This window comes from Harpia harpyja, chromosome 9, assembly GCF_026419915.1.
Source record: "Harpia harpyja isolate bHarHar1 chromosome 9, bHarHar1 primary haplotype, whole genome shotgun sequence".
NCBI lineage: Eukaryota > Metazoa > Chordata > Aves > Accipitriformes > Accipitridae > Harpia > Harpia harpyja.
The window spans coordinates 35,258,387-35,283,620 of record NC_068948.1 but is presented as its reverse complement, the minus strand read 5'-3'; the positions used below and the strand labels follow the sequence as shown (position 1 = coordinate 35,283,620).

General features: G+C 42.5%; 1 protein-coding gene across 1 annotated transcript in view; it reads right to left on the bottom strand.

Moving 5' to 3' along the window:
• The window catches only part of TMEM132B (transmembrane protein 132B), a 260,488-nt gene that overhangs the window by 185,698 nt on the left and 49,556 nt on the right, over nucleotides 1–25,234 (bottom strand). The window contains exon 2 of the mRNA XM_052797177.1: nucleotides 4,048–4,927. Coding sequence (XP_052653137.1) covers nucleotides 4,048–4,927 — 880 coding nt within the window. The remainder of the gene's footprint in view (nucleotides 1–4,047; nucleotides 4,928–25,234) is intronic.

Genomic DNA, 25,234 nt, shown 5'->3' with positions numbered 1-25,234 from the left:
GATGGGTTCTGTTAGGGATGTGTAACGAATGCCAACAAACTCACTTTTTGTCTGTGACTCGACAAATTGCTATTAGTGCTCAGCCTTCATTACCAGCACATCCTTGCTAACGGTTTAAATGGGGAGACTTGGAAAACGGGACAAAATTTTGCCATTTATTTATAAAGAGAGTGTCCTGGTTTCTTTCCTATAACCGAGGATGATTGTCCATTTATTCCATTAATCGTTTTCCTGCTGTACAAAATTACTCCCATTTTTCTTTTAAATATACCCTTTGAGTCTCAAGATGAAGTAAAATAATAACATACACCACAAAAGAAATGCAAGCCATTCGCAGTGCTATTGGATGAGATTTCTGTCCTTCCAGTTAAGAAAGAATTGGTTTCTCCTGTCTCTTTTACAACTCTTCCATGTATATCAGGAGACTTCTTCTGTTTAGTAAATAGCACAAAAGTTGGTGTTAGCCCTTGTTTAGTCGTGATTTCCATCTTTCCTCATTTACTATGTTTCATCTAAGTTTGTCAGTAAAGAAGGTAACACAGATACTCCTGTGCATCAAAAGACAAAAAGTGCCTGAAAATTTGTGACACTATTGCGTGTATTAGTCTTGCTGGAATCTCAAAGCTGTGCTTCATTTTTCCTTTTTCTTTAAACTAGGTAGCCCATAAAAAAGTTTAATCATGGCAACATAGCCCATTTCACCTATCTTTATGGTTAAACTATGTTTAGTGGCAACCCACCTAACATAATGGGCAAAATTTATGTTCACAGATGGTAATTTTTACAGTACAGACCAGACCGGCAAGGCCACAAATTAATCTCCAGTGTCAAGAATTTCATTGCGCACATGTATAGATCATCTGTCAACAAATTGAGCAATATGACTGTCAGGCACAGCAAAAGCATTAAATGCACGCTTAGCCTCCAAATTCTGCCCCTTGACATATCTGGGTCCTTCAATTACACTGAGCCATGCTGGCTGGATTGCAGTATGAAAAGAAACAAATTCCCCGGACCACAGCACAACTAGAGCTCCAACTCAATCTTAAATTCTAGTTAATGAATTAAAACAAATAACCAAGACTTAGCTTAAGCGGAGGAAAACCAGTTTGGACTGATAAAAGGGACTGGAAGTGATAGCTGGAGCTTCACATATAACTGGCAGCATCGCCCTGTAAGTGATATTACCGGAAGAATGGGGGTTTTACCAGTGAGTATCAACACATCACGCTGCTGAATCAAGAAACTGTTTCCAATTGCTTTTCAGTTTCCAAGCTTGGTTAAGAGTCCCAAATTTTACCAAAATGAGGAAGAATCTGCTCTCATATGAGAACTGTAGTCAGTTTTGCTAGAACAAAATCCAACATAAAATACTACACAACACAGCATGAAATAGTAGAGAGGTGCATAAAATTGAGCATATCTGTTCTTTTGCATACTGTCAGAGCTTGAGGTTGGCATCAAACACTGTGTTGAGAATGACTTGATTTTGATCTATTGTTTCATATGAGCCAGACTGCAATTCACCCTGCTACACTTATAACAAATATGATTAAAAACAATCAAGTTATATTAGGCAAAAATATATTTCCCAAGGCAAACATTCACTTCAATGTATTTTTCTCCGGCTATAACACACAGAAATTCTATATATATAAAAAACCTTCTGGGTTTTTACAGACATTAGCATTGAGCTGAAAAACAGGGAAAGCCTGTGAGGGAAACTGCATATATTAGGTGCAGGCGCTATAGTGATTGTATTTTCCTCAGCATAATTCCCTGCCCTACTATGTGAACTTCAGCTGAATAATCTCTCCATAGGCCCCACGTATGTCATTTGAAATAATCATAGCAACAGTTGCTGGTGCTCTCTCCATCCTGAAGGACGGGTGAACCATCAGCAGAATTGCATTTTGTCTCTTACTTCCAGCATTCAACTGAAGGTTAAAGAAAAATACTTGCAGTTTCTGTGATGAAAAGCACAATGCAAGCAAAGCCAAATAAAAGACCAAACAGGCTAGACTTCATAGAGCCAATAGTGAATTTTCCAAGGAAATATTTCTGGGCACGTAAAACATGCTGAATTATTGTAACAGAAACATCCTCTGGAGATGAACCGATTCCGCACACTTTTCAAAGAAAGAAATCCCCATGGAAACCTGACTGCCTTCCCAGCAGCTCAGGAGCACCGACATGCATGCTTCGCGTGTTGGGAGAGCACCGCAAAGTGACTCCCACCTGACAGCTGAAGACATGCATGTCATAGGGGCCTGTGGGAGAAGAACGAGGGTCTTGGTGCTAGCCAGGCTCTTCTGGCTCATCCTGGGGCTCCCCAGTTTGGAGGCTCTCGACTCTTCCTTCTGCTTCCTCGAAACCCCAGGTTAGTTACTGTGCTCAGCGCTTCCAGAAACTATTTTGCTTTTGAAAGACAGCATTTCAAAACTATCTCTGCAAGAAGTTTTTGGTGTTTCCCTCACACTGTTTGTTACAAGGTAAGTATTATTTTAGAAATTCCAATGGAAAGAAAACATCCTCATCTTAGGTTGTCTCTAATACCTAGGGAATTTTATCTGTGGTGTGGCAAAGAGAAGAAAAAAACGAGAATTAAGAGCTGATGTTAAATCCTTGCAGAGCCTTAGGCAAACTCCATAATCTCTCTGCTATAGCACTGAGGATCAATACACAGCTGCTGAAACCTGACTGCTCCATGAGTTTGGTCCATCTACTGACAGTGGATGCTGGCCAAAACCATATTTAACGAATTAAAACCAGTAAAGCCAGGTAAAGGCAAGAATAAGTTGGGTTTCCTCCTATGAAGACCCTTCCTGACCCAAACCTTTTAAAGTCTGGTTAAATCCTGTGATATTTCTCACACATTTCCCCACCACCCTGAGTAGATCGAAGTGCTTGGGATATTGTGGACCATTTCCTTCCCTCTGCCTTTGTCCTGCAATCAGGACCACTTGTCCTGATTCATGCAGCAATCTGTAAGTTTATTAATATGCATGTGCTATTTCACACATGTTGAATGATTTGAAAGTGCTGCATAAGGTTTGCTGTCTATTTTCTCAACGTCTGTCCCCAAAGTGCACTTCTGTCATGTTCTGCTCCCATCGTTCTCAGATCAAAAAGTTAGAAGTAAGGCACGAATTTGTTTTGAGGTTTGCTAGCACAGGCTGCAACTCCTTCTTTCCCAAGTGTCTCGCATTCTCACAGAATATGACACTTTCCAATTACCTTTTGGCCCTTTTATTCCCCCAGTCTGGCTCACATTTCTCTCTGAATTTGGTCTCTATGCAGCTCTGAACCCACAGTCTGACAGCTAAGGACATAACAAATATGCAGCACTAACCCTCGAGGTGGTTAGAAATGCCTGAATTCTCCTATTACAGGCAGATTCACAAGTAAAGGTCACCAGAAAGTCTCAAAACAAAAATGGGCCACACAACAAGCAGTCAAAAGCCTGAGAAAGCAGGATGGGCTGTCTTACAGAAAAACTGAAGACAACTTGCAAAGTTTGAATCGAATTCCTGGCTCTGCCAAAGACTTCCTACACAAGCTGAGGCACATCTCATTTTCTCACCTCTCAGCTACCCCCTGTACAATGCAACAAAATAGTTCCTCACCACGTATGACCTGTGCAAGATGTATCCCATGTACTTTGGAAAGATGATAAGAAAGTTGATAAAAAGAGAGGAAGCTTCACCAAAGAAACAGAAAACCCTCCTGCAAACTGTCTAGCAAAATGGATTGCCACAGTTACCCTGGCTGACTTACAGAGGCATAATTTAAGAGGCAGAATTATGACTAGAAGCAAATGGAATTAAAACAAAAAATAATCATACAAACATTTATAGCTCATACTTTAAAATCAATTCCCATGTTCCAAAAAGTGTCATCCACACAGATAATTCAAGACTATTTATAGTTTTCCCCAGTTGGAAAAGAAATGCTTAAGTTCTCTCAGGAAAATACTGAATGTAACCAAAGAAATTACACCTGACATCTATTTGTCCCTATTTGTAGACTGTTTAAAAATTCTCTTACCTTAATACAAACTGGTCTGCTAGAGAGTCATCAGCCAGGGAAACATGAAAGGTCACAACATCACCTTCTCTGACCGGGTTGAGTGGTAAGCGAATAACGACATTTTCATCCAGCCTCAGGGAAGACTGTTTTAATTTGTCTTGATTTGGGTAAACAATGATGCTACCAATCCTCTCCATAGCTGACAAAGCCTTGTGTTCATTATCTTGACCTGCATGGATATTGTTTTCCCATTTTGCATCCTCTGGAGAACATTCCCCATCTGGTGTATAAATCTTATAGAAGAGCTCCACGGTAATCCCTTCCAGGGAGGCTGTTTCCTCTGAGACCAGGGGTGGAGGGGAGCTGAACCAGCTAGGAGATAATTCCAGCTCCGCAACACATAATCCTAGATGACCTGTCAATCTACAGCTGGCCACAACTTCTCTAGACTCCAGGAAAGCAAACATCTTCACACAAGGCAACCTCTCCGCAGAATTATAGTCATCCCAGTCCTTCCCCGCGATATAGAACAAGGTTTGTATTTTAGGTTTGTTGGAATAGATTGAGCTGTCGATTATGTGAGATTTTAATTTCCAATTAAAAGTGAATTTATTTGTGAAACCAAAAGATGCAGAAGTCAGCATGAGGTCCAAGGGAACAGCCTGCTCAACAGAAAAGGGTCCATATGTGGCATTTAGGACAGGTGGCAGTTTGGCTTTGTATATAAAGAATGAATCCACCCTGGACTGCAAACTGGAGTTCCTCATGATATCCTGGTTGGCTTCTTTGAGGAAGAAGAAAATATCAGCATTGCAGATGTGATAGCTTGCGGGGAGATACGTTGGCAGGTTTGAAAATCTCTGTATGCTGTCCATGATCCCTCCTCGGCTCTCCACCACTGCAGGCCAAAGATAAAAGGAAACAGAAAGACAACTCTAATGTTTGCTTAGCACGCCACTCAGTTTTTCTCAAAAGCAATGTATTACCAGAGATCAACACTGTAAGCCACAATTATGAAACAATCTGACACAGGTACTATGGAATAACATTGTTGGCTCAAATCTCATACGCTGAAAACATCCCATTGCATCAGCTGTACAGGTCCATTTCCACCATCCCCAATCTAATATCTACTTCAAAGCCATTAATCAAGTACTGGATAAAAAAAGGAGGAGATTGATTGGTCAGATCCCAGTCTAAGTTCCAAAACCTTTCACTGGTTGGTTTTTATTCTTTTATTGCCAGATCAAACTTAGGACTTTTTCTCATCCATGTTTCAATATACATAAGAAATTGGCATATTGAAAATTAGCAGGCAGTAAACCAGAACATTTTCTTTAGTCTAACATTGCTAACACACAATGCAATGGAGGGGTGCAAATCTACATCACTCCCAATCCACTTTTGCCAGGTCAGCAGCTTGGAAGTTAGCAGCAAACTGATAAAAGCTTTGTGTTCTTGAAACCAAAACTTTTCACACAAAACAATATGGGGTTTGATAGAGGTCTCAGTGGGATGGATTTATAGGCAAGAGTGAACTTGAGAAAAGGAGAGAAATCCTTTACATGCAGAAGGTTCGCAGACGCTTAGAAGGATTTTTTGGTTTAATTCCAGAGGAGAATGAAACACATTTGGAAACCACAGAAGTTTCTCTACAACACAATGGTCAATCCTCCAGCCAGCGCTGAGCAATTTTTCCCAGGCAAGAAAAGAGTCCGGAGGGAGGGAGGGATCAAACAGACATCTTTGGTTTGGGCCAATTGCTAATTAATAGTGAGATATATTCAATCTGGGCTGCAATTCTACCAGAAAGAAATGCTGGGTCTTTCAAACTAACAATTCATACACTCCAACAAAAAGCCAGTGAATGCAAGCTCCTGGGACTGCCACAGAAGAAATAAACAGAAACCAAATGAATTAAAATGAAGCAGTTCCATAATGTGCAGAGATAACAAAGGAACAATGACAGATCCTAAGGTCAAAGCTCTTGTTGTCTCTCGCTGAAGCTTAGCAGCAATTTTACTGTTTGTCAGGACTGGGGAGAGCAGATACACAATGTGACAACCGCACAAACAATTACACCTGTTACAAGCCAGATGACTCGGATACTTGCAGCCACAATTTAGCACAGATAAGAGCTCTAATATTTAAGCTCTTTTTTCAGGTTGTGTATTTTTAAAGCCTATACTTATCGAAGACAGATTCTAGGGCAAATCTCATCCATTTGACTTTGCTCCACTCTTGTTCTCAGTTGAAATTCTGCTCATTTATTTTCAATGGTTTGATATTATCTACGCTTGTTTAAATGCTTCTCATCTCATCACAATCCTTCTGCCTTTACTTTTGCTGTATATTTAATTGTGTCAAGGTTTTTCTGCAGCCATTGGAATATTCTTTGTGGGAACAAGTAAATATGCAAAAAAATATACAAAAGCATAAAAATTCTCACCAGGAAACAGTATCAACAGTCTCCTCTCTCACTGCTCCCCATGGGGATCAGAGCAGGGTTTCCTCTCAGCTCCACAAGCAAATGCAATTGCAGAGCAGCTGCCATGCAATCACCCTACTTGGGTATCCTCTCATTTCGTATATGCCCATGCATAAACATTTCGGCCCATCTCTCATAACACACCAGTGCAGCCATCAGCTTCCCCTGGCTGCATGCAGCCATGGACCTGGGCACCCAGCTGAAATGCAGAAATCCAGATGATAAGAAACTTTCTCCTCCCTTCCCCATGTGAGCACTGACCTGGGCCAGCTTGCTATGGTATCATAGCTCACATAGGGGACAACCAATTTTCTGGTGGAGAAAATTGACTTTAGCTTTTCCTTTCCACATCTCTTTTCGTTCAGATGCGAACGATGGGCAGCTGGCACACTCCCTGCAGCATGCAGAAACCAGAGACCCCAGTTCTCTATGGGAAGCCATAGGGTGTGAGTCGTAATAAGCAATTCTGGAAAAGGACAGAGGTAGTCTCTCCAGGCAAGAGGCTAACCAAGCTGCAAGCAGTGTAAGAGGCAGGAGGCACAGGTGAGACAGACACCACAGAAAGCAGTAGGTGCCATGTAACCGAGATGGACACCACCGCCCATTAGCACCGGACACAGGAGGCTGCACAAGGCAAGGAACCCAGAGCAACCTACAACAGGGATGGAGGCAAAGAGCAGAAGCTGGTGATCACCATTTAGCAGGGGTCAGGCAATGCCCCACTACTGCTTGCTGTGCTGCTCTGTGGGAGCCCCAACGCTTTTATCCCACCACTGAATAACAAAGTGCTCAGGAAACACTCTGCGGGTCAAACCTTGTCCTGCTCTTAGCAGGAGGAGAAGGGAGAAAGGAGAAGATCAATGCCAATTCTAGAACCAAAGTCACCAAGGGATGTTTTAGCAGCTCCATTACTGCTCTGCTATTTATAGAGCACCTTGACACGGCATGGCTTGCCATGCCATTGTGCAACTCCACAACTCAGTCGCTGAAAGTGAACTTTGCTCCTGTGAAAGTCAAGGCAGTGAGGGGAGGAAGGGCATTGTTTCTTCGCTGAGAAGTCAAATGCAGACAAGCACCTTCCTGGATTAATTGTGGATAAATCGAACTATATTTGAAAGCAATACTTTTGTGAAGTTGCATTTACCATAAAAATTGTGCAGCTGTACAGATAAGCAAAGGACACACAGCAAGCAAGAGTATCCTCTGATTTCCGGAAGAGCTAAAATTTGCCTTCTCCCTAGACACACCAGGTTGCAAAGAAGATTTAAACACTGACATAGTTCCTGAGCCTAAAGAGGAACCAAAACCAAGGCATGGCTTAAATGTATTTGTGTTTACATTATAGGACTTACCCCCCCCCTTTTATGCAGATACTTTATGTCTCTCAAACAGTGATTTACAGGAAGTTTAAAAGGTATGTTTTTCCCTTTCCTCTGTTTCATTACAGTGGCAACATTCAGTGCCTCTTCTCAGAACTGGTACGAGGACTAGGATATCAGCCTGCTGTAACTCAAACAAAATGAGACACAAATTTTGTCTGAAAGCTTATATGGGAAGCCATAAACACCAGTAGACAGGGCTGGGCTTTGTCCTAGAACCAGCCTGCAACAAAATATGATATCTGAATTTAGCAGCATTTTATGACGCTGTAGGAACATCTAAAAAGAAATACTTCATACGATGGCAGGCCAACACCCCGCCTTTTTAATTCGGCACGTCAGCACCACAGCATCAATCTCCTTACAGTAACAATCAGAAACAGGACACATTTCCAGCTTTCTGGCATGCAACAAAGTGACTAATAAATCACCAACCTGCTCCTTTAATAAGCACTCCAGCAAGATCAAAAGAGGGAAGAACATTAGATCAGAATGTGGGTTAGTCCTAATTATGTAACAAAAGAGAGCAAGAGTTGAAGAAAGTAAATGGAGGCCAAATGAGCATCCCCAGAGCCCAGTGCTATCTCAAAGCCTGAACACAGTCTGTTTCTCAGACTACTGTGGCATTGGGGGCGTTGAGGGCATACGTATGGAAATAATACATTGTTGGACATGACTTGGGATATTTAGCTTGAATTTCTATTACAACTTTTACCTTGTAACAGGTTTTCAGCAGGTGCTTTGCCCCTTTTAAAACACCTATTTGGACTAGCTAAATACCAAGGCCCCTAGAGCAACAGGTCAACTTGTAAAATCTTATCACTCTCATTTTATGCCAAAACTCCTCTCTCCAGATCTGGGCAATAGCCTCATAGCCCAGTTCATCCTGCAAACTTTGAGAGTGCACACAAAAAGGAAACACCCTTCTGATGTTTCTGAAGAGCAGAGAGAGAGAGAGAGAGGAAGCCACCGTGCATGTAACCAACCATGCAATGCTGTGCCTCAGGGAGATGCCCCTTCCTGGGCCTTACTCTGACCAGCTCAGACCTCAAATGAAGCTTCCTTTCTGTTGCCTTGATAATTTTTTATTTAAACATAAAATTGTCCATTGCTTTTGCATTTAATCTCACTCAAGCCTGGACTGATGCCATAAAAAGCAGCACAGAACTAAGGCACATGCGAAGCCATAGCGTTAGGTCACACTGTGCAATAAAAATCTGCCATTCATGTAACTCAAGATTCCATTCAAGCTATATTTCTTAGATTTCATACATTTTAGTAAGAAGCAAAACAAATGTCCTCCTAGAAGGTAGTGGTGGCAGTGGCATGTCAGCATTAAAAACTAACGCATCTATGTTAAGCTGCAGTAAGAAGAAAGTCTTTAAAGTTCATAAATTTGTAACTAAAAAGGAAAATAACTCCTGTTGGAGCACAAATCCAAACTTCACATCTAAATCTTCCCTCTACTTCAGCTAACTACTTAACAGGAGCCAGGTCTTCCATAAGCCCTCAGTAATTCTAAAGTCGGAGGTGTAGGGAACAATAAGCATTTAAAATTGCAACTTTTTCGATACTCTTTTTCTCTGAAAACAAACAAGAAAGCCAATCCTGCACCTGTGGAAAAACTGTGAAAATGTTAAAATTCCTCTTTCCTGCAGCATCATCAGAATTGTAGCATGAGATCATACAGACACTCCTCTTTGTAAAAGAGGAATAATTTCAAGTAATGTGGTGCCAGTAAGTACTATGATGTTATCCATGACTCACACAGAGGCAATCAATGGCTTGTCTGTATAGGAGAAAAATCACCAGCCCTTCCCACCAGCCCTGACTAAAGACCATAAAGACCAAAGTACACATGTACATTATTCCACTATAAAAATGGCTCTATTCATAATAATTATTTTGCTCTGGAAATGCAGGCATTATCCTTGAATAAAAACACACTGTATCCCAGAATATGGTGTCTACATAAGGAAAGCTATTCTGGAACTGATAAATTATAGGAGAATAATTAATTCTGGACCAGCTGTGTAGGTCACTTTCTCTCATACATGCAAGGGGTAAGACCTGATGCTGTTTAGGGACCCCAGCGATGAGAGGCTGTGCAATGTGATTTGGCCTGGCTACAGATGGGGAAACTCTGACTCTTAATCCTGGCAGCAGGAAAATGAGGAGGATGATTACAGTGTGAAAACCTACCATGAGTTTAGACCTCATTTGAGCGGTATAAGTAGGATAAGTTTGGGTTGTGCAAGGAGGATTTAAGGACCCTAGATGAACACCCACCTCACGCCCTCCCTGACTCATTCAAAATTTAATAAAATAACCATGAAAGGACGATGTCACTGTTTACCTTCCACATTCAGAGTCCATCATGTGACTCACCTCCTCGGTTTTACATTAGGGAGGAAAAGGAGGAGACAAACCCTCCATAGTCCCACTGAGGAGCAACTTTCATCACCTACCATTCAAAAACAAGACTTACTCCTTTAGTACTTGAGATAGTTATGCAGTGAACCACACTGGCACAGAAGAACAAAAACGTAATAACAAACAGTCTTTTCAACTGTAACAGAATAATTTGAAGATATGTCACTGCAAGAAAGAGCTAAGAAGAGTTCCCAATACTTTTTTAACATTAAAGTCAGCCCAGAAGCTGTCAACAAAAAATTGTAGCATGAGAAAAGATGATAGGATCCCTTTAAGCTTTTCTCATTCTCTCTTTTTGTTATTCTAGTCTGATGTAAGGATAGAACTTGATGTAGGACTCACAACCAGTTTACAGTCCTTATGTTCAGTCTTGATTACACAGTTGTGGAACCAGAGATTCGCTTTGCAAAACATTGCTAGTCTGGCAGCTTGTTTTGAAAGACAAGAAAAAGGATGCAATTTTTTTAAAAAGTAGTCTATTTAATCCTAACATCTAAAACTGAAGGGAAGTTAATTAACTTCTGTAGACTTGGGACAATGTCTCATGTACCTATCTTCAAATGTCTCCGTCAAGCTTCTGTTACCCAAGCTTCGCTGCAGCTACACGTTCTGGCCACCCTCCACAGGAGTCAGCGCATCTCATTTTAGACAGGTATCTAAGCCCAGCACACGCTCCAGGCTCCCCTTTCAGTAAATCACAGAAACGGGTGTCTCCAGAATTCATTCACCCTGTCGTAAACAATTATATCTTGGGGTGATAAATCACTCTTAGGAGGAGCCTATTCCTATCCATTAACTCAACTGCTAAAGGTGGCCAGTGCAGACCTGCATGCTGGAGGCTTAGATGTCTATGGGCAAAGGAGTCCTGGAGCATCAAATCTGATGGCTCACTCTTCACTAAAGTTTCTCTTCCCACACTGCATGCCTATGTTTGTCCATCACTCTGCTTCCAAAAAGCTTGAAAGCAGCATCTTGGGCCTCATCAATCTTTTGTCTACTAAAATATATTTTTCAGTGTGAAATTAAACCATCCATATGAATGAACCCCCTGATCAGGCCACAGGTTCAGTAACAAATTGCATTATTCTGTTCCAAAGCAAGTCAAGTGCTTTGCCTGCTTACTGTTGCCAAAAAATTAAGTTGGATGTGGAAGTTTCTGAGCTGGTGCTTAATACAGTTTTTAGCTTGCATGCATTTTGCACAGTCACCCATACTGAAAGACATACGTACAGCAAGGCCACCTACAGATAGTAATAAAACCATACTGTCTGAAAGGCTGCCTATAAATCTTATTAAAGTAATCCCTTCCCTGAACCCAGATTATTACATTCACCTTTATGGTAGAATAAAAATTAATTTTCTCAGCTATAATAAGTGTATGATAAGAAGGCATCACTTGGGACTAAATAAAGATTATAATTAACTCCAACTGAATAAATCTAAATTTAGCTTGGACTAGCAATTCGTTTTCATACATTTTCCTCAACAGCTGAGTGAATAGGTACAGCAGGATTAGCATCCCATGCCAGCTGGCACAGAAAGGAGTGAGGCAGAGTGTAATCCAATACCCAAAGGGCCTGAAGATTAATTCAGGGTTCTCTTATCAGCAAAAGTTTGGAAAACTGGAGAAAAGCAAAAAGGCTTAAAACTGCCATTAGTCCGGCAAGGAAAGCATGTGAAGTGTTGGACTCCAGAGAGAATACTCCTCGCTGCACTCCCTACATCAGCATTATACTAAGACAGGACCTCTGTCACGGGCTGCTGAGAGCATGTTTAGGGGAAGCATCCTCCCTGCTTGCCTGATCTTACTCTTTCCTACCAAGTATCTGCTTTTGGGTGCTATCAGAAACGGGCTGCTGGGCCAGATGGATCCATGCTCTGACATGGTAGACCATTCTTAATCTGCACTCCCTCATCTGCAACACCTTAGACGTCATCCCTAAAGCAATTGCAAAACAAGACAACACAACATTAAACAAGCACATGCAAGCACAGAAACAAAATGGGGTAAATGCATCAAGTACATACACAAAGTTTACCCCGACTTTTTTACTTAGTTGAAAATAACAACCCTTATAGCAGCACTATACCCAGCAGATTAGAGATTTTTTTTTTTTTCCCAAGGGAACAAGGCTCTACTTAGAAAAGGTTGAGGAACTGCTTTGTTAAGCCACTACCTCATTATTTGCCATTCTCTGGGAAAATGATTGTTAACAACGTTGTTACTGGGATGGAAGAGTTCAGGCTTGTTTATCAAAACAGAACACATATTTATCCTAACCAGGGAATAGCATGCAACCCAGGCAATAAAGCTAGTGTGCTAGCCCATGCAGACATCAGGCTTGCCTGCATAAGAAGATTTTATCAGGTATAAAGCTACAGCTGAACCATTATCATTACAGCAGAATGGTTCTCCAAGCGGATATGTTTATTTGCAAAGACTGGAGTTCTTTTAGTTTAAACGTGACCCAGTCCAAAACAAACACACAAAAAATTTCTTTAGGATGAAATAAGAGTATGTATGGATGAAATGCGCTATAACAACTTAAATTCACCTCTCATAAGGGTTTAACTTTCCTAGACAGGACACCCTTCTGCTGCCCCAGTATCATCATTTCTTTTTGAGAACTACCAGACTTGAGCACAATTCTTGCCCAAATATGAAACTGCCCAAAATTATGCTGTCCAAACCTGAGGAGTGCAAATTAACACTGGCTGTTAAAGTTAAATTTATCACAGCTTCTAAGCCAAAGATCCAGCATCTCTATAGGTTATAAAGTGGAAATTTTATTCCACCAGGGAGAAGAGAGATCCCTTTTCCTCCAAATGCTACCATCGTGTCAAGGCCTGGAAGGACCTGAGATACAGGACATTAAACCTGTGACATCTGTAACTGTAGGAAGGCTGTTTCAGGGAAGTTTTAGAGGCTTTTATTGCTCCCTCTGAACCCTGTACAGCAGGAAACATGGTAACTAAGGCACCTGGTTTTATGGGCTGGAGTAATAGAAAAAATAGTCACAATAAAAGAATTTTAAAAACTCTCTAAACATCCCTAAAATAGCTTTTCTTGAAACATACTGGGATGGTTTCACCATCTGTGAGTAATGTGCCCATCCCAATACCCCATAAAATCTTTATGTCATCACGTATTCTATTTATTCATCTTTGCCTCACTCTCACACACATGCTTCTGGCCGAAGTCTTCGTTGTTAAAAACATTTATTCAAACATGTCTAATAGAAAAAGCTAGAAGTTAGATAAAATATACTCCCGTAGTACTACCTATATGTTGTGCAGAAGCACTATGTGGTCCCATCCACGGTCTGTACAAAGCACAGGATAACAGTGTTCTTAAGCCAGGTGTTCATGGCCTCCCAGGGCCAGTGAGTTCTTGCCCAAATCTCTTGGGCGTAAGATATTCTTTCCATTGAGGAGAAGGGGATCATTCCAATGGGTGAAGGACACAGAACAAATGCTGAGGGTGAACCTATAGAGAAAAAGTGTGACCACGAAGAGAGCACAGGGACACTGAACACTCCGTCTCCAAAAACCAAGCAGAAATGAGATGAGACATTCAGAGGGTTTCTCTTTCGAGTCTCCATCAGCCGTCTCCAGCTCCTGCCTCCTCTGACAGAGGCAATACAGGTATTTGAAGAACTAAGGTTTTCCAGCTCAGACTAATTCCCTGAGTACTGGAAGGGAATCTTCCTCCATATTACACTCAGCACAGCCAAGGCCACGGTGGTGCACATAACTGATAAAACTGCTTTAACTGCCCAAACCTCAGTGCAGGGAGGGTGCCCAAGAGAGGAAATCCCCCATGAGTTTTCTCATTTCATGTGGCTGTTACAATCACTCAGGTTGCTCTGCTGGGCTGATCACTGGCCTAACTTGCCATTTTAGTTTTGATCAGGGGTGTTGATGTAGTGGTTAAAAGTCACAGGCTGCTCTTGGTGAGTTTCTCCGCATCTCTCATACAACAGCAATGGGGAAATTGTCCTGCCAGTTACAGTTAGAGGCATTAGCACAGTGGCTAAAGGTCACAAATTCATTAGCTGAAAGAACTGAATGACAGAGCCACTATTGCAAGCTAAACCGAAGTTTAAAAACACCTGATTAACCAAGGAGGGTTTCTATTCTGGTTACCTGGAGGGGAGAGACGACTGCTAAAGCCGTGAAAACACACACACACACAGGTTTTGCATGGCCTGCTGCTTGGTAGGCAGAAACCGCATAAACACAAACCATGACCACCACATCCCACCTTAAGGTGCCTCCCCCAGGCATGAGCAGCGTTAGGATGTCCTAAAACCTCCTTCTCCCTTCCAGACACCCCCCAGCTCTTCTTGGCCAGAGGTGGAGATGCCAAAACCAACCCTGAAAACCACCAGGGCACCACCGACTTAGGAAGGGTAATTTGCATCCCCAGGCAGCACACCACTGCTATGGGGGGAGTCGTGAGGCACAGCCACCCTGGGTGAAGCTAAGCTGGGTGACAGTCCCAGGGGCCACAGCAGGGCTGCCAGACCTCTTGCCCAGCTCCTCACTGCAGGGCACTGGTCCTGGCATTGCTTCTTACCCCAGTGCAGAGTTGGTGCTTCCAGCTGCCAGCATCGCAAATCCCTGTGCATCCCTGCTGACATCTGATAAATAAGGTTTGTCACAGCTACTGGAGGTTCTCGTTGCTAAAGAGGAGGTTAGGATAGGGCTCCCTACTACCGTTATCAAAAGCAAAACTCGTTTTCCCTTAGTGATATTTCATAAACAACAGAAAATGAATATGTGTATGGGAGTGTGTGGATATATTCTCCAAACAACAGAAAGGCCTTACAAGGCAAACACATTCACTAAAGGCACCAGGTGATTGCAAAAGTAAATCTCTTAAATATATGCTCTAAACTATTAGCCAACTGTGAAATATTTGTATTCAGTGTCAAAACATCTATGTCACACAAAGCCAAGAGACTGACAGGAGAAAGGCCAGGATTTATGTTAGCTGGGGTCTATCTGTCATGGAGATAGGAAAGCTGAGAGAGAGTCCTTTTATTAAAATCACTCTCCCACTGCAGATATTGATCTAAGCAGCTAAGGTTGAATAGCAAAGTGCATCCCCATCTCTCACAAAGTTACTCACTGGTAAAGCAGTGAAGGACTGGAGTAAATACCCTCACAACCCCAGCAAATGGCACCCCAAAAGGAAGTGGGCAAGAACAAGGGGCACTGGTATAAACAGCATCCTGTGACACCATGGCACAGCTGCCTTCCAGGAACCAGAAAGTCCCTCTCAACTCTACTTCCCAAATTTTCAGGAAGCCTATTTTGCTCCCCGATTCACTGACACAGGTTGCCATTACTCCCAGATTGAGTTCACCATTAAAACAATACAGAGAAACACAGTGCTGACTGCATTGCTTGCACTCCCATTTAAGGAGCAAATGCTGTTTCAAAAGGATCCTTCCCTAAATCTGCTTCAGCATTTTCAGTTTTTCCTCTAAGTAATAATAGCAATAACTTCTGCCCCAGTTTGGGCTTATCCCTCCCTGGCAGTTCTCCCTCGGCTCCTGGAGGACCAGATCTTGGCTGCGTTTCTCTCGGCAAACCCCAGCTTTTGACTGCAGTCAATGGCCTCAAGTATTACACCTAAAGGCAAAATGAAGCAAAGTAACTTGAAGTTCTATATACTACAGACTTTCTACATTCCTGCATCCACAGGTTACACAGGTATGTCATTTTATAGCACTTCTGATTCTCCCCACAGAAGCTTCTGCCTTTGGTGATATTGAAAAATTCCTTGCACGAGCCAGAAATTACAGGATATTAAAATGCTGGCAGCAGATTCTCCAAAGGCACTGTCAGAAAGAGGTAAGGTTGGTCCAAAGCCTTTCTCCAGAGCAATGGGCTTTCACTGGACTCTCCATCTGGTTGTTTTGAAGCTCTTGGAGGAAACAAGCTCCAAACTGATGGGCCCAAACAGCCGTAGGAAACCACAAAAGCAGCTTACAATAAACCCCCTGTAAAGTTACTAAGAACACAGATATATCTTGAATGCACAGAAAATCCTCTGTCTTACCAGCACTCATCCATATCCCACTGTGACTGTAATCCCAGGAAGAGTATATGCCACTCACGGCCCCGCTGAGGGACCGTGATAAAACAAAACAAGATGCAGAGACACGCAAAGCAAAATCCTGGGTCTGGCACCAGCCCCACAGCTCTGCCCAAGCCCTGGGAGTAATTCTTACTTCACTCCCCATTACTGTTGGATTTCTCACCTGGATAGCAACCCTGACTACACATGCTGATTTTTGGGACTGTCAGTAATGCAGATAGTTAAATTCCTGGTTAAATCATTGGAGTGTTTAGGTCTGTGGAAAGAAGTCAGCTTTCACTTAGGTTTCACCACTGAACTCCAGAGGTGCAGGCTGTTGCCTCCAGCAAAATTTGTGTCCCCACCCTGCAAACACGCATGCACATATATCATTTCAAGTGTGTGTGCAGTCTCACTAAGTCAGGGAGCTTTCCCACTGGGAAATTTAAGCACAAGCTACAAAGTTGCAGGACAGAGAGCAGCGAGGCTACCCAGCCTTCTAGCTGCTTCAGAAAAAGCTCCCTGGCTTTACAGATTCACCACTATTAGTTCAGAGATATCCGCGCCTTTTTTCTCCGAACCCAATCTTCAACCTGCGCTTTGCATTGCTCTCACAGGCAACCAATATTACACTAACCAGACTCCCAAAGCAGTATGTGCTCTCTGACTCTCATAGGAGCAACCACACAGGCCTAGTTCTGCAGTTCAGACATCATTAAGTTATCAATTTATATCTGCCTTTCAAGGAACAGCATATGAAAACACAAATCCTTCCTTTCCAATGACAGCTTCCCCCCCCCCCCCAAAATACCCAGAACAAAAGTTTCTGTTTTCTCTCAGACTCCTTTACTTAATTCAATGTTCTATTTTCAGAATGACAACAGCCTCGAGCAACTCCATTAATTTGTTACGGAATAAAACAGCTTTGCATTCCTACGGTGATTGCTGACCTCCTCCCCTGCTCCCTTGCTTATTGAAACAGTCCTGCTCAAGCACTTCCTGGTATCAGAACAAAGCCTAATTTTTCACGCTTGAATGCATTATTTTACATTATGAATACACATTTGACATATTTTACAAATTCATGGCAGATGCTGTCAAAACGGACAAAATAACCATCCCTCGGTACCACTTTTCTCTTACTACAATGATCAAAGGCTGCAGCTTGTCATTCACACGAGGCGAACGGCTCCTATTTGGGAGAGGAGGAGGAACCTGCAGCCTCATCCAGGACTTCTCGGGCGTTTGTTTCTCTGTCTGTTGCCGATTAGCAATTTAGAGTTCAATTTTATAAGCACAAGGAAAATTCCCAATAGCTCTGGAGGAGGCAGTTCAAGGAGATCCTGTCAAAATATTGGCGTGTAAAGAAAGTGAAACCTTATTATGGCTTTCATACTGTGATGCACCAAATACAGTTATCTTGCTCACAGACAATTACTAACTTATAGGCAAAGAATAAAAACTCTCAAGCAAAAAACAAAGTTGGATGAGGTCACACTTGTTGTGTGGTTCACTTGTGTTAATATATTAAGGTAATAAAGATAATGAGCATTAGCTGACAGCATTTTCAAACTTCAAGAGTCAAGAGAAGTAAATTAGATCAGATTTGAGATTGTCTGAAAAGGCAAAAAGCTGGATCTAATTCTTTTCTCAATGACAGGGCAATTATAAAATTGAGAAAGAGTCACAGGACATCGTTATCATAGCCCAACCCAGCATACTAGTTAGGAAACTCCAGATCATCAACATGATGATTAGTTTAGGATTAGTTTAGGCCAGTGCCTTGACCAGAGCAGAAAGTGCTCACCTACCAGGATAAACTACCCCAAGGGTGTGAATTGGATGCACACTAATTTACAGCAGTGTTTCCCAATTTGCCCTACTACCTCTGAATTGAAACAATTCACTGATAGCAATCTGCAGCAGCTTGGGAAAAAGACTAAGGATTGAGAGATCTGGAAAGTCTGAGAACAACCTTTCCATACCAGGAGTGTTTATGCATAGGGTTAGCCTGTAGTAGTAGTTGTCAGCTCTTTCAGGGAAAATCACAAGACACAAGTCTGCAGGCCCAGTTTCTGGCTGGAATTAGACCCCATAAATCCAATGTGACCTCATCAACCCCAATCTCATCAATGTGCCTCTGACCGCAGAGCCTGTCCCGCTCTTGCCAAAGGCAGCAGCATTGGTCCCACCCTAGGCCCTGCAAACACACCTTCAACTGCCTTGGCTCACTGGAGAGCCAGCCCAGGGTTTTGCACATGTATGACAGACAGCAGTCACGCATGGGCACGGCCCAGCATTTGTGCATGCTGAGGATGCAGCTCCATTACAGCTCAATGCCAGCATTTGCCCGTTTGAAGCTGCCATAATGGGCAGCAAGACGGAGCAGCAAAAAAGTTGTGTTTACCTTCTGCTTAGTGGCATCTCCTATAAACCTTTGTGTGGAAACATCACAAGTGCAGTTCAAGTTTGAGTCAATTCAAGTTCAAGTCATATCTTATTACATCCAGTACTGCTCACCTACCCATAGCCTAGAGAATAAAATTCTGCAGAAACTCAGCATACAGGTCACTTCAGCATTCTGCTTCGTCAGGCATTTATAACTAGAGTGAGGCACATAATTCACACTGCATAATTTATCCACAGGATTTAGCCCATGGAACACCCAAAGCAGATAACAATTTCTTCATACTTATTTATTTTCTTGAAAATTCAGTCAACAACTTCTCTGCTTCTTCTGAACTCTGCAAAAAGATTATGAATCTCTGGCTATATTCTTTCAGGTTGAGCTCTTGGCTAGCTGTGATCAGTCAGATTAATTCACCTCTTTTTCAGTCTTCTACTTTCAACTATTCTTGTTTCCTGAGCGGAGGAAAATGTGTGCAAGCACTAAATCTCAAACATGCTATTCTAACATTTGGATTCCATTATCTTAGAGATAACATATAATCCTATAATGATATGTAATAAATTAACATTTAATCTCATATCTGAGAGTTCAAAGGGATCACAGCCAGCTGGTGCTAAAATAAGCATTTGCTAGAGGCTGCAAGGGTGGGAGCCAAAGATGAGAAGTGAGTGAGATCTAAGCTGCTCTGACACTTTGGCTTGGCAAGACTGGTTGGCAAGGAAAGGGTCAAATAAATCCCTGATATGAAGGGGACCATATCCAAAATCAACTGACCTGTGCCCTTTCACTGTGAATGTAGTCCTTGCAGTCCATCCAGCGTGGAGGAAGGGAAGATTTCCCACTTCAGAGCTAACAAGCAGGAAAGGTGATCGTCACACAGTGCTGCACAGGGGACTTAATTCAGTGCTTGATTTGTCCCCCATTTGTCAAGGTGCAGAGATCTGACGAGGCTGAGAACAAGCATCCAACCCAGTGCTGAGCTCTCTCCAGCTGCAGAGATCCGTAGCCACCTTTTTTTTCCCTGGCCCTACTTTATGCATGTGCAGCATTGACAAAAGGATGTACTGTTTCGACACACAGAACCCAAAAATAATTTGTGATTTTGTTCCCCTTTCACACACCCTCATACATAGTGCTAATACACGGACCACAGCACAATCTTCATTAATAATGACAGCTATTAATAAAGTTTTCTCCATAGAGGCTTTCTTAATAAATGCACATAGTGACTCTGGTGAGGATGATTCGTTTCTCTTGAAGACAGGTGCAATTAAAAGTCCCCAGCAAGAAGACACAGCCTCCCAAGCTGCGCGAGGCAATAACGATCACCAAGGGCTGCTGACCGAAAGAGCAGAGATAAATCCCTGACTTGCCAAAGCCCCTCCAACTTCTACCAAGCCAAGATTTCACTGTTAGGGTAAGGGGATAAGAATTGTCTTTATCTTCCCAGATGCTCTGTGTGCTGCCTCCATTGTCCCAGCTACATCCTATGGCATGGTACGTTTTTTCCAGAAATTTGCAGACCCAGCACTTAATCTTTTTCATGGGCAGCAGCAGCGAAAAAACTATTGACATCAGTCAGATTCAGGTCCTTTCTCTGAATCCAAAGACACACTTCATTGCTCCATCTCAGACTGGAATACACTTTAAAAAAAAAAACCTGTCAGGTAACCAAGAAAGCCAAGAATCCATCACAGACACAGACAGTATTTTAAAAAAATACTGCCAAACCTCTTTGCTAGTTTTCAGTGAAGACACATCAACCTTACTGCCAAATTAGCTAGAAAGTAAAGGCAGTTAAAAAAAAAAAAAATCAAGAAAAAGGAAAGGGAGAAACTTAGACAGGATAGCCAATAAAAATACACAGTGAGCTGAATTTCACAACTCCAGACACTGACCACAGTTCTGTATCTGAAGAAAACTTAATAAATAAAAATAACAAAAAAAATCTGAAGTGTTATGGAGTTATCTTTGCTCTAGCGTATAACACACATTTCTATTACCCTTTCTGGATTAGCCAAATGAAGATCAATGTATCTATAAAACTCAATGACACGTTAATGCAAACCTTAAAAAAGATAAAATGCCTTTTATCTCAGTCTTAGGAAAACCTAATAAAGAATTAACAGTCCTTGAAGCCATGGAATTTCACTCAAGGCTTTACTTTATGCCAGGACTTCCTACTCCATTAATTTTTAACAGACAGGTTTCCCCAGGCTTTGGGACATGTCGGTACAATAGTACATTGTCATTAAAATTGGTCCTATGTTTTCCTTTGGAGCTGGGATAGGAACCTCATTGTAGAATGTGGACTTAAAATATAGACAACACCCACGATCTGACAATTAATGAACTTATGAGCTAAAACTTTCACCTGCAGGATGAGCACTTTGGATCAGAGCTCACTTGTAACATCAGCGTTTCAAATTTATATCAGAAGCAACTGCCAGAAATCTACTAACACAACACTAGATGTTGAATCTTTAAAGGGATGCAGTCAAATATTAGTCTAGGATTTCGTTCAAGATTGGTTCTCAGAATTAACAAGCCTTCAGTGACTGCCATGGGCCACGCCAGGAGGCTGGGATTCATAAAGCCAGACATCCCCAAGCTTGGTGGGAAACTGTCTCATCTGAGTTCCCAGCTATATTTATTTCTACTGACAAACACACGGCAGCAAGACCAGAAATTTCAAATGCTAGTACTTGAAAACCAAAATTAAATCCAATACTTCTCCACACGTTTAAAAGTTGCTTGCTCTCAAAAGGGCTTGAATACCTGTAGCCCCCACTGACATTAAAGGAAATGCAGATGCTTCCCACTTCTGCTAATTGGGGTGGCCTTGACTTGGATGCCAAGGAAAGGGCCCACTCCTTTTAGACACTCACAGGTGAAGACTGGGGCCCAACCGCAGCAGGATGCTTTTCTAGGGGGAACGTGCCAATAGCAGGAGAGGCACAACACAGAGCCTGAGCTCGTACACTCTTCAAGGCTGACAGGTTTGGGCTTGTGAATCAGCACAGGGAGAAAAGAGACAGCAGTAGGCAGGGAAAACAGTCCCAAGGAAAAGCAGGAGGCAACAGTCCAGGAGAGAGTGACAGGAAGAGCAGTGAGCAAAGAGGAGTCGGCAGGAGCAGGAATGAAGCTTGACTGTACAAAGATTGAAAACTTGCTATTGCCATTAAACAAAAAAAAAAAAAAAAAAAGAAAAAAATCATCAATCATTGGTCCAAAAAGCTAAAAGCCACTTTGAAGCCTTTCCCTCCTTCCTGGGATGAAGATGTCCTGCCCTTAACCCACCTGGGCCAGGCAGGGAGAAAGGCTTTCCTGCCTCAGAGGTCCCACCAGCCCAGCATCCTCCCCAGGAGCTAAAGCTCCTCAGACACCACTGGTCTTGAGCACTATTTGCACTGGATTACCTGGGAGCATGCTCACCTCCCTTTCCACCTCTGCTTCTCCCCCTGCTTTGGGGGAACAGCTGCTTCTCCCAGGCGCTCTGAGATTAATTATTCTTGGTTCCTCTCCTGCACAGTGCCTTGATCCAGAAAGTTTATGTAGATAACCTCTCAGGCAGCATATTTATCTGCTGGCCTCAACATCTGCCTGAGCATAAAAATCAACATCTGACTGATGACAAACATCATGCCGGTTGGGTGGAGACTGTCCTCTGCAAACTTTACCACCCTTATTCTGATGGACTTGGACGTCATGGCAAGAAGTCTGAGTCTCTCCCCTGCTTCCCACTTGAGGCACAAGCACAGGTCTCAGCCAGAGTGAGAAACCAGGCACGGGACAACAAGAGAAGGAGAGGACACTCTCTCCCATCAGTACATGGGGACCATGCTGTCTTCAGCCCTGAAGCACAACCACTGCCTGATCCATACCACTGCTCTGCCAGTCAGATGCATCAGCAAAGAGATAAGACACAAAGACTTAATTTGGGACAAGAAGAAAGAACACCAAACACACCAGGTAGGGAAATCTGCACCAAGACCCCCATTTCTACAGTCCCACTCTGAGCAGCCACTGAGGACATGCAGGCACCCTCACCACCCATACAGTCTTGTCTCTGCATTTCAGCTCAGGGCAAGGAGTTGAATGACTCAGTTGTCCTGTTGTGAGAGTACAGAAACAAGGCTTATGTACCAAGTCACAGGCATTTCTGCCTCTATATACAAATGCCAGATATGGAATAACTGGCCCGGATGCATCCTGCACTGCAAATCCATTTGTTGGCAAAAAAACTTATTTTGCCATCTTTAGTCACCCAACATCTCATACACACCAAGTACATTTGGATCACCAAGGTGGGATGCTAAATTAATCAACAGGAAGCACTGCCTCCCAAAGGCAGCCTATTCTAGATCTATTCCTGGCTAATCTTCAAGGAATGCTCTGCCACTCACACAGAAAATTTGTAAGAACTGCAAACATAAGAAAATACTGCTCTGCGCAGTGGGGTTCAGACCAGAAGCCTTTGTTGCCCAACATGGAAAATTCCATCACCAGACCCCAAAATCTACCAAGAGTCCCTTCTGAGAGCCACTACTTTTAAGAATTCTTATAAAAGCCTGCTGCAAGCTTCGAAAAAGCAAACAAAGAGTAGGAAAATAAAGACTTACTTAATAAAAAGCAAAAATCCCAGTCCTTACCTTCCAAACACACCTTTTGAACCTCACCATCTCCACTGAATTTTAGATGAAACTTAGAGCCAAATATTTATAGGCACCAGACTATAAATGAACCTCCCTTTTGATATCACCCTCCTAGCCTTCAGTTCAAGGCTGGGTGAGACAGAAACATGAAGACGGAGGGTGAATTAGCTCGAGAGGGGGAACTTGTCAATCAAAGCTGCTAATGCAAGACCACAACAAACTCCGGTTTAACCTCAGCAGTGACCACTCATCATAATGTGGCACTTTGACTGCTTGTCAGCAACCTGCTTTGAAGAACAAGGATGCTGCAGAAGTCTTTCTGAAACTTGGCAAAGAAAAATGCACCTGTCTGCTAGACATCCATCAAGGCTTCCCAAAGTCTGCAACCAAATGAATTCTCAACAAGTTCTAAGTAAGTTATGGAGAAGAAAAACTACAGTATAAAGGATTAATACAGATACAGGCTCCACAATGCTCCCCTACGTGCCTGGCACATCATTTGTCAAAAAAATACAGCACTTCTTACATAACCACATCTGACTAGGGCACAAGGTTGCACATGGAGAGATCCTGTGTTTTCCCTCACACCAAGCTCCAAGGACACCGTGCTGTCAAACACACTCTGAGAGAGGCTCTACAGCACGGTGGGGAAAGCATCAAATTTAAAGCAACTCCATCCAGGAATGCAAGGTCCGCATGTCAGGGAGCTCCCCAACACGTGTCCACAGAAACTGGAGGTATCTGCCAAGGAATGGATGATAGCCCAGAAGAGGTAACATTCTTCCTCTTCTTCTTGGCTCATGTCTGGATTTATTGGGTTTTGTCTCTTCACACCAGGAGGGGTGCAGATGTTTAACTGGACCCCTGACATGGACTGCAGGTAGGTTTTGTCTCAACCAATTTATTTACATCTGTTCAGCCCTAGAGCTCACCCTGTTTTCCCCATAACACTAGTGTCTTAGAGGCTTATTGTCTGAACATAGGTAAGTGCAGGATTTGCAAGAGATGATCATATTTTAAACAGAACCTGTTCACAGTTTTCTTCAGGAATATTAGTTTTCAGAAATGCAGTATATTTATCCATGCAGTTAATTGGATAGATTGGAATAAAAACAAAAATATCCTTTCCTCCTTCTAAGTGTAGCAGTAAAAAGGAAAAATACAATTTTAACTGATCAACAGCCTTATCTTACTCTTTCCTGAACGTTTAATCACAACGTTTCCAGCATATACAGCTTGCAACAAAGACCCAAACTAGTTAATTTTCCAAAAGCAAAAAGCGTTACAAAACTTGTAAAGCAAGTAAGCCAATCTTCACCTTCTGAATATAAAGATATCCCACAACAGCAGGAAATTAAGTTCCAGGAAGTCTGGGCTCCTGACAGTACTGCTATCAGGGCAAGCATCCGGGTGCTCGGGCGATTGGAGCAGCAGTGGGGAACGGAGGCAGTGAAGGTTGAATTCATGCCCTACCACAGACCTGCGTAATCCCCAGCTCTGGGCCTGTGCCTATGCTGTCTCCAACAGCGTAGCTCACACCAGCTTCAAATCTTGTCATTTTATCAATGAGAACCAGAAATGTGCGAAGACCAGCTTTCACTGCACTTTATTATGTTTTTAGAATAAACTAAAAATCGATTGTGTCTCGTTAATAAAATTCCACCACAACAAACCAATTAGTGAGACTCATTAATTTTTTATGCATCTTACTAATGTGCATGAAGCCAGCTGACCTTTCAGTGACTAGTGTAG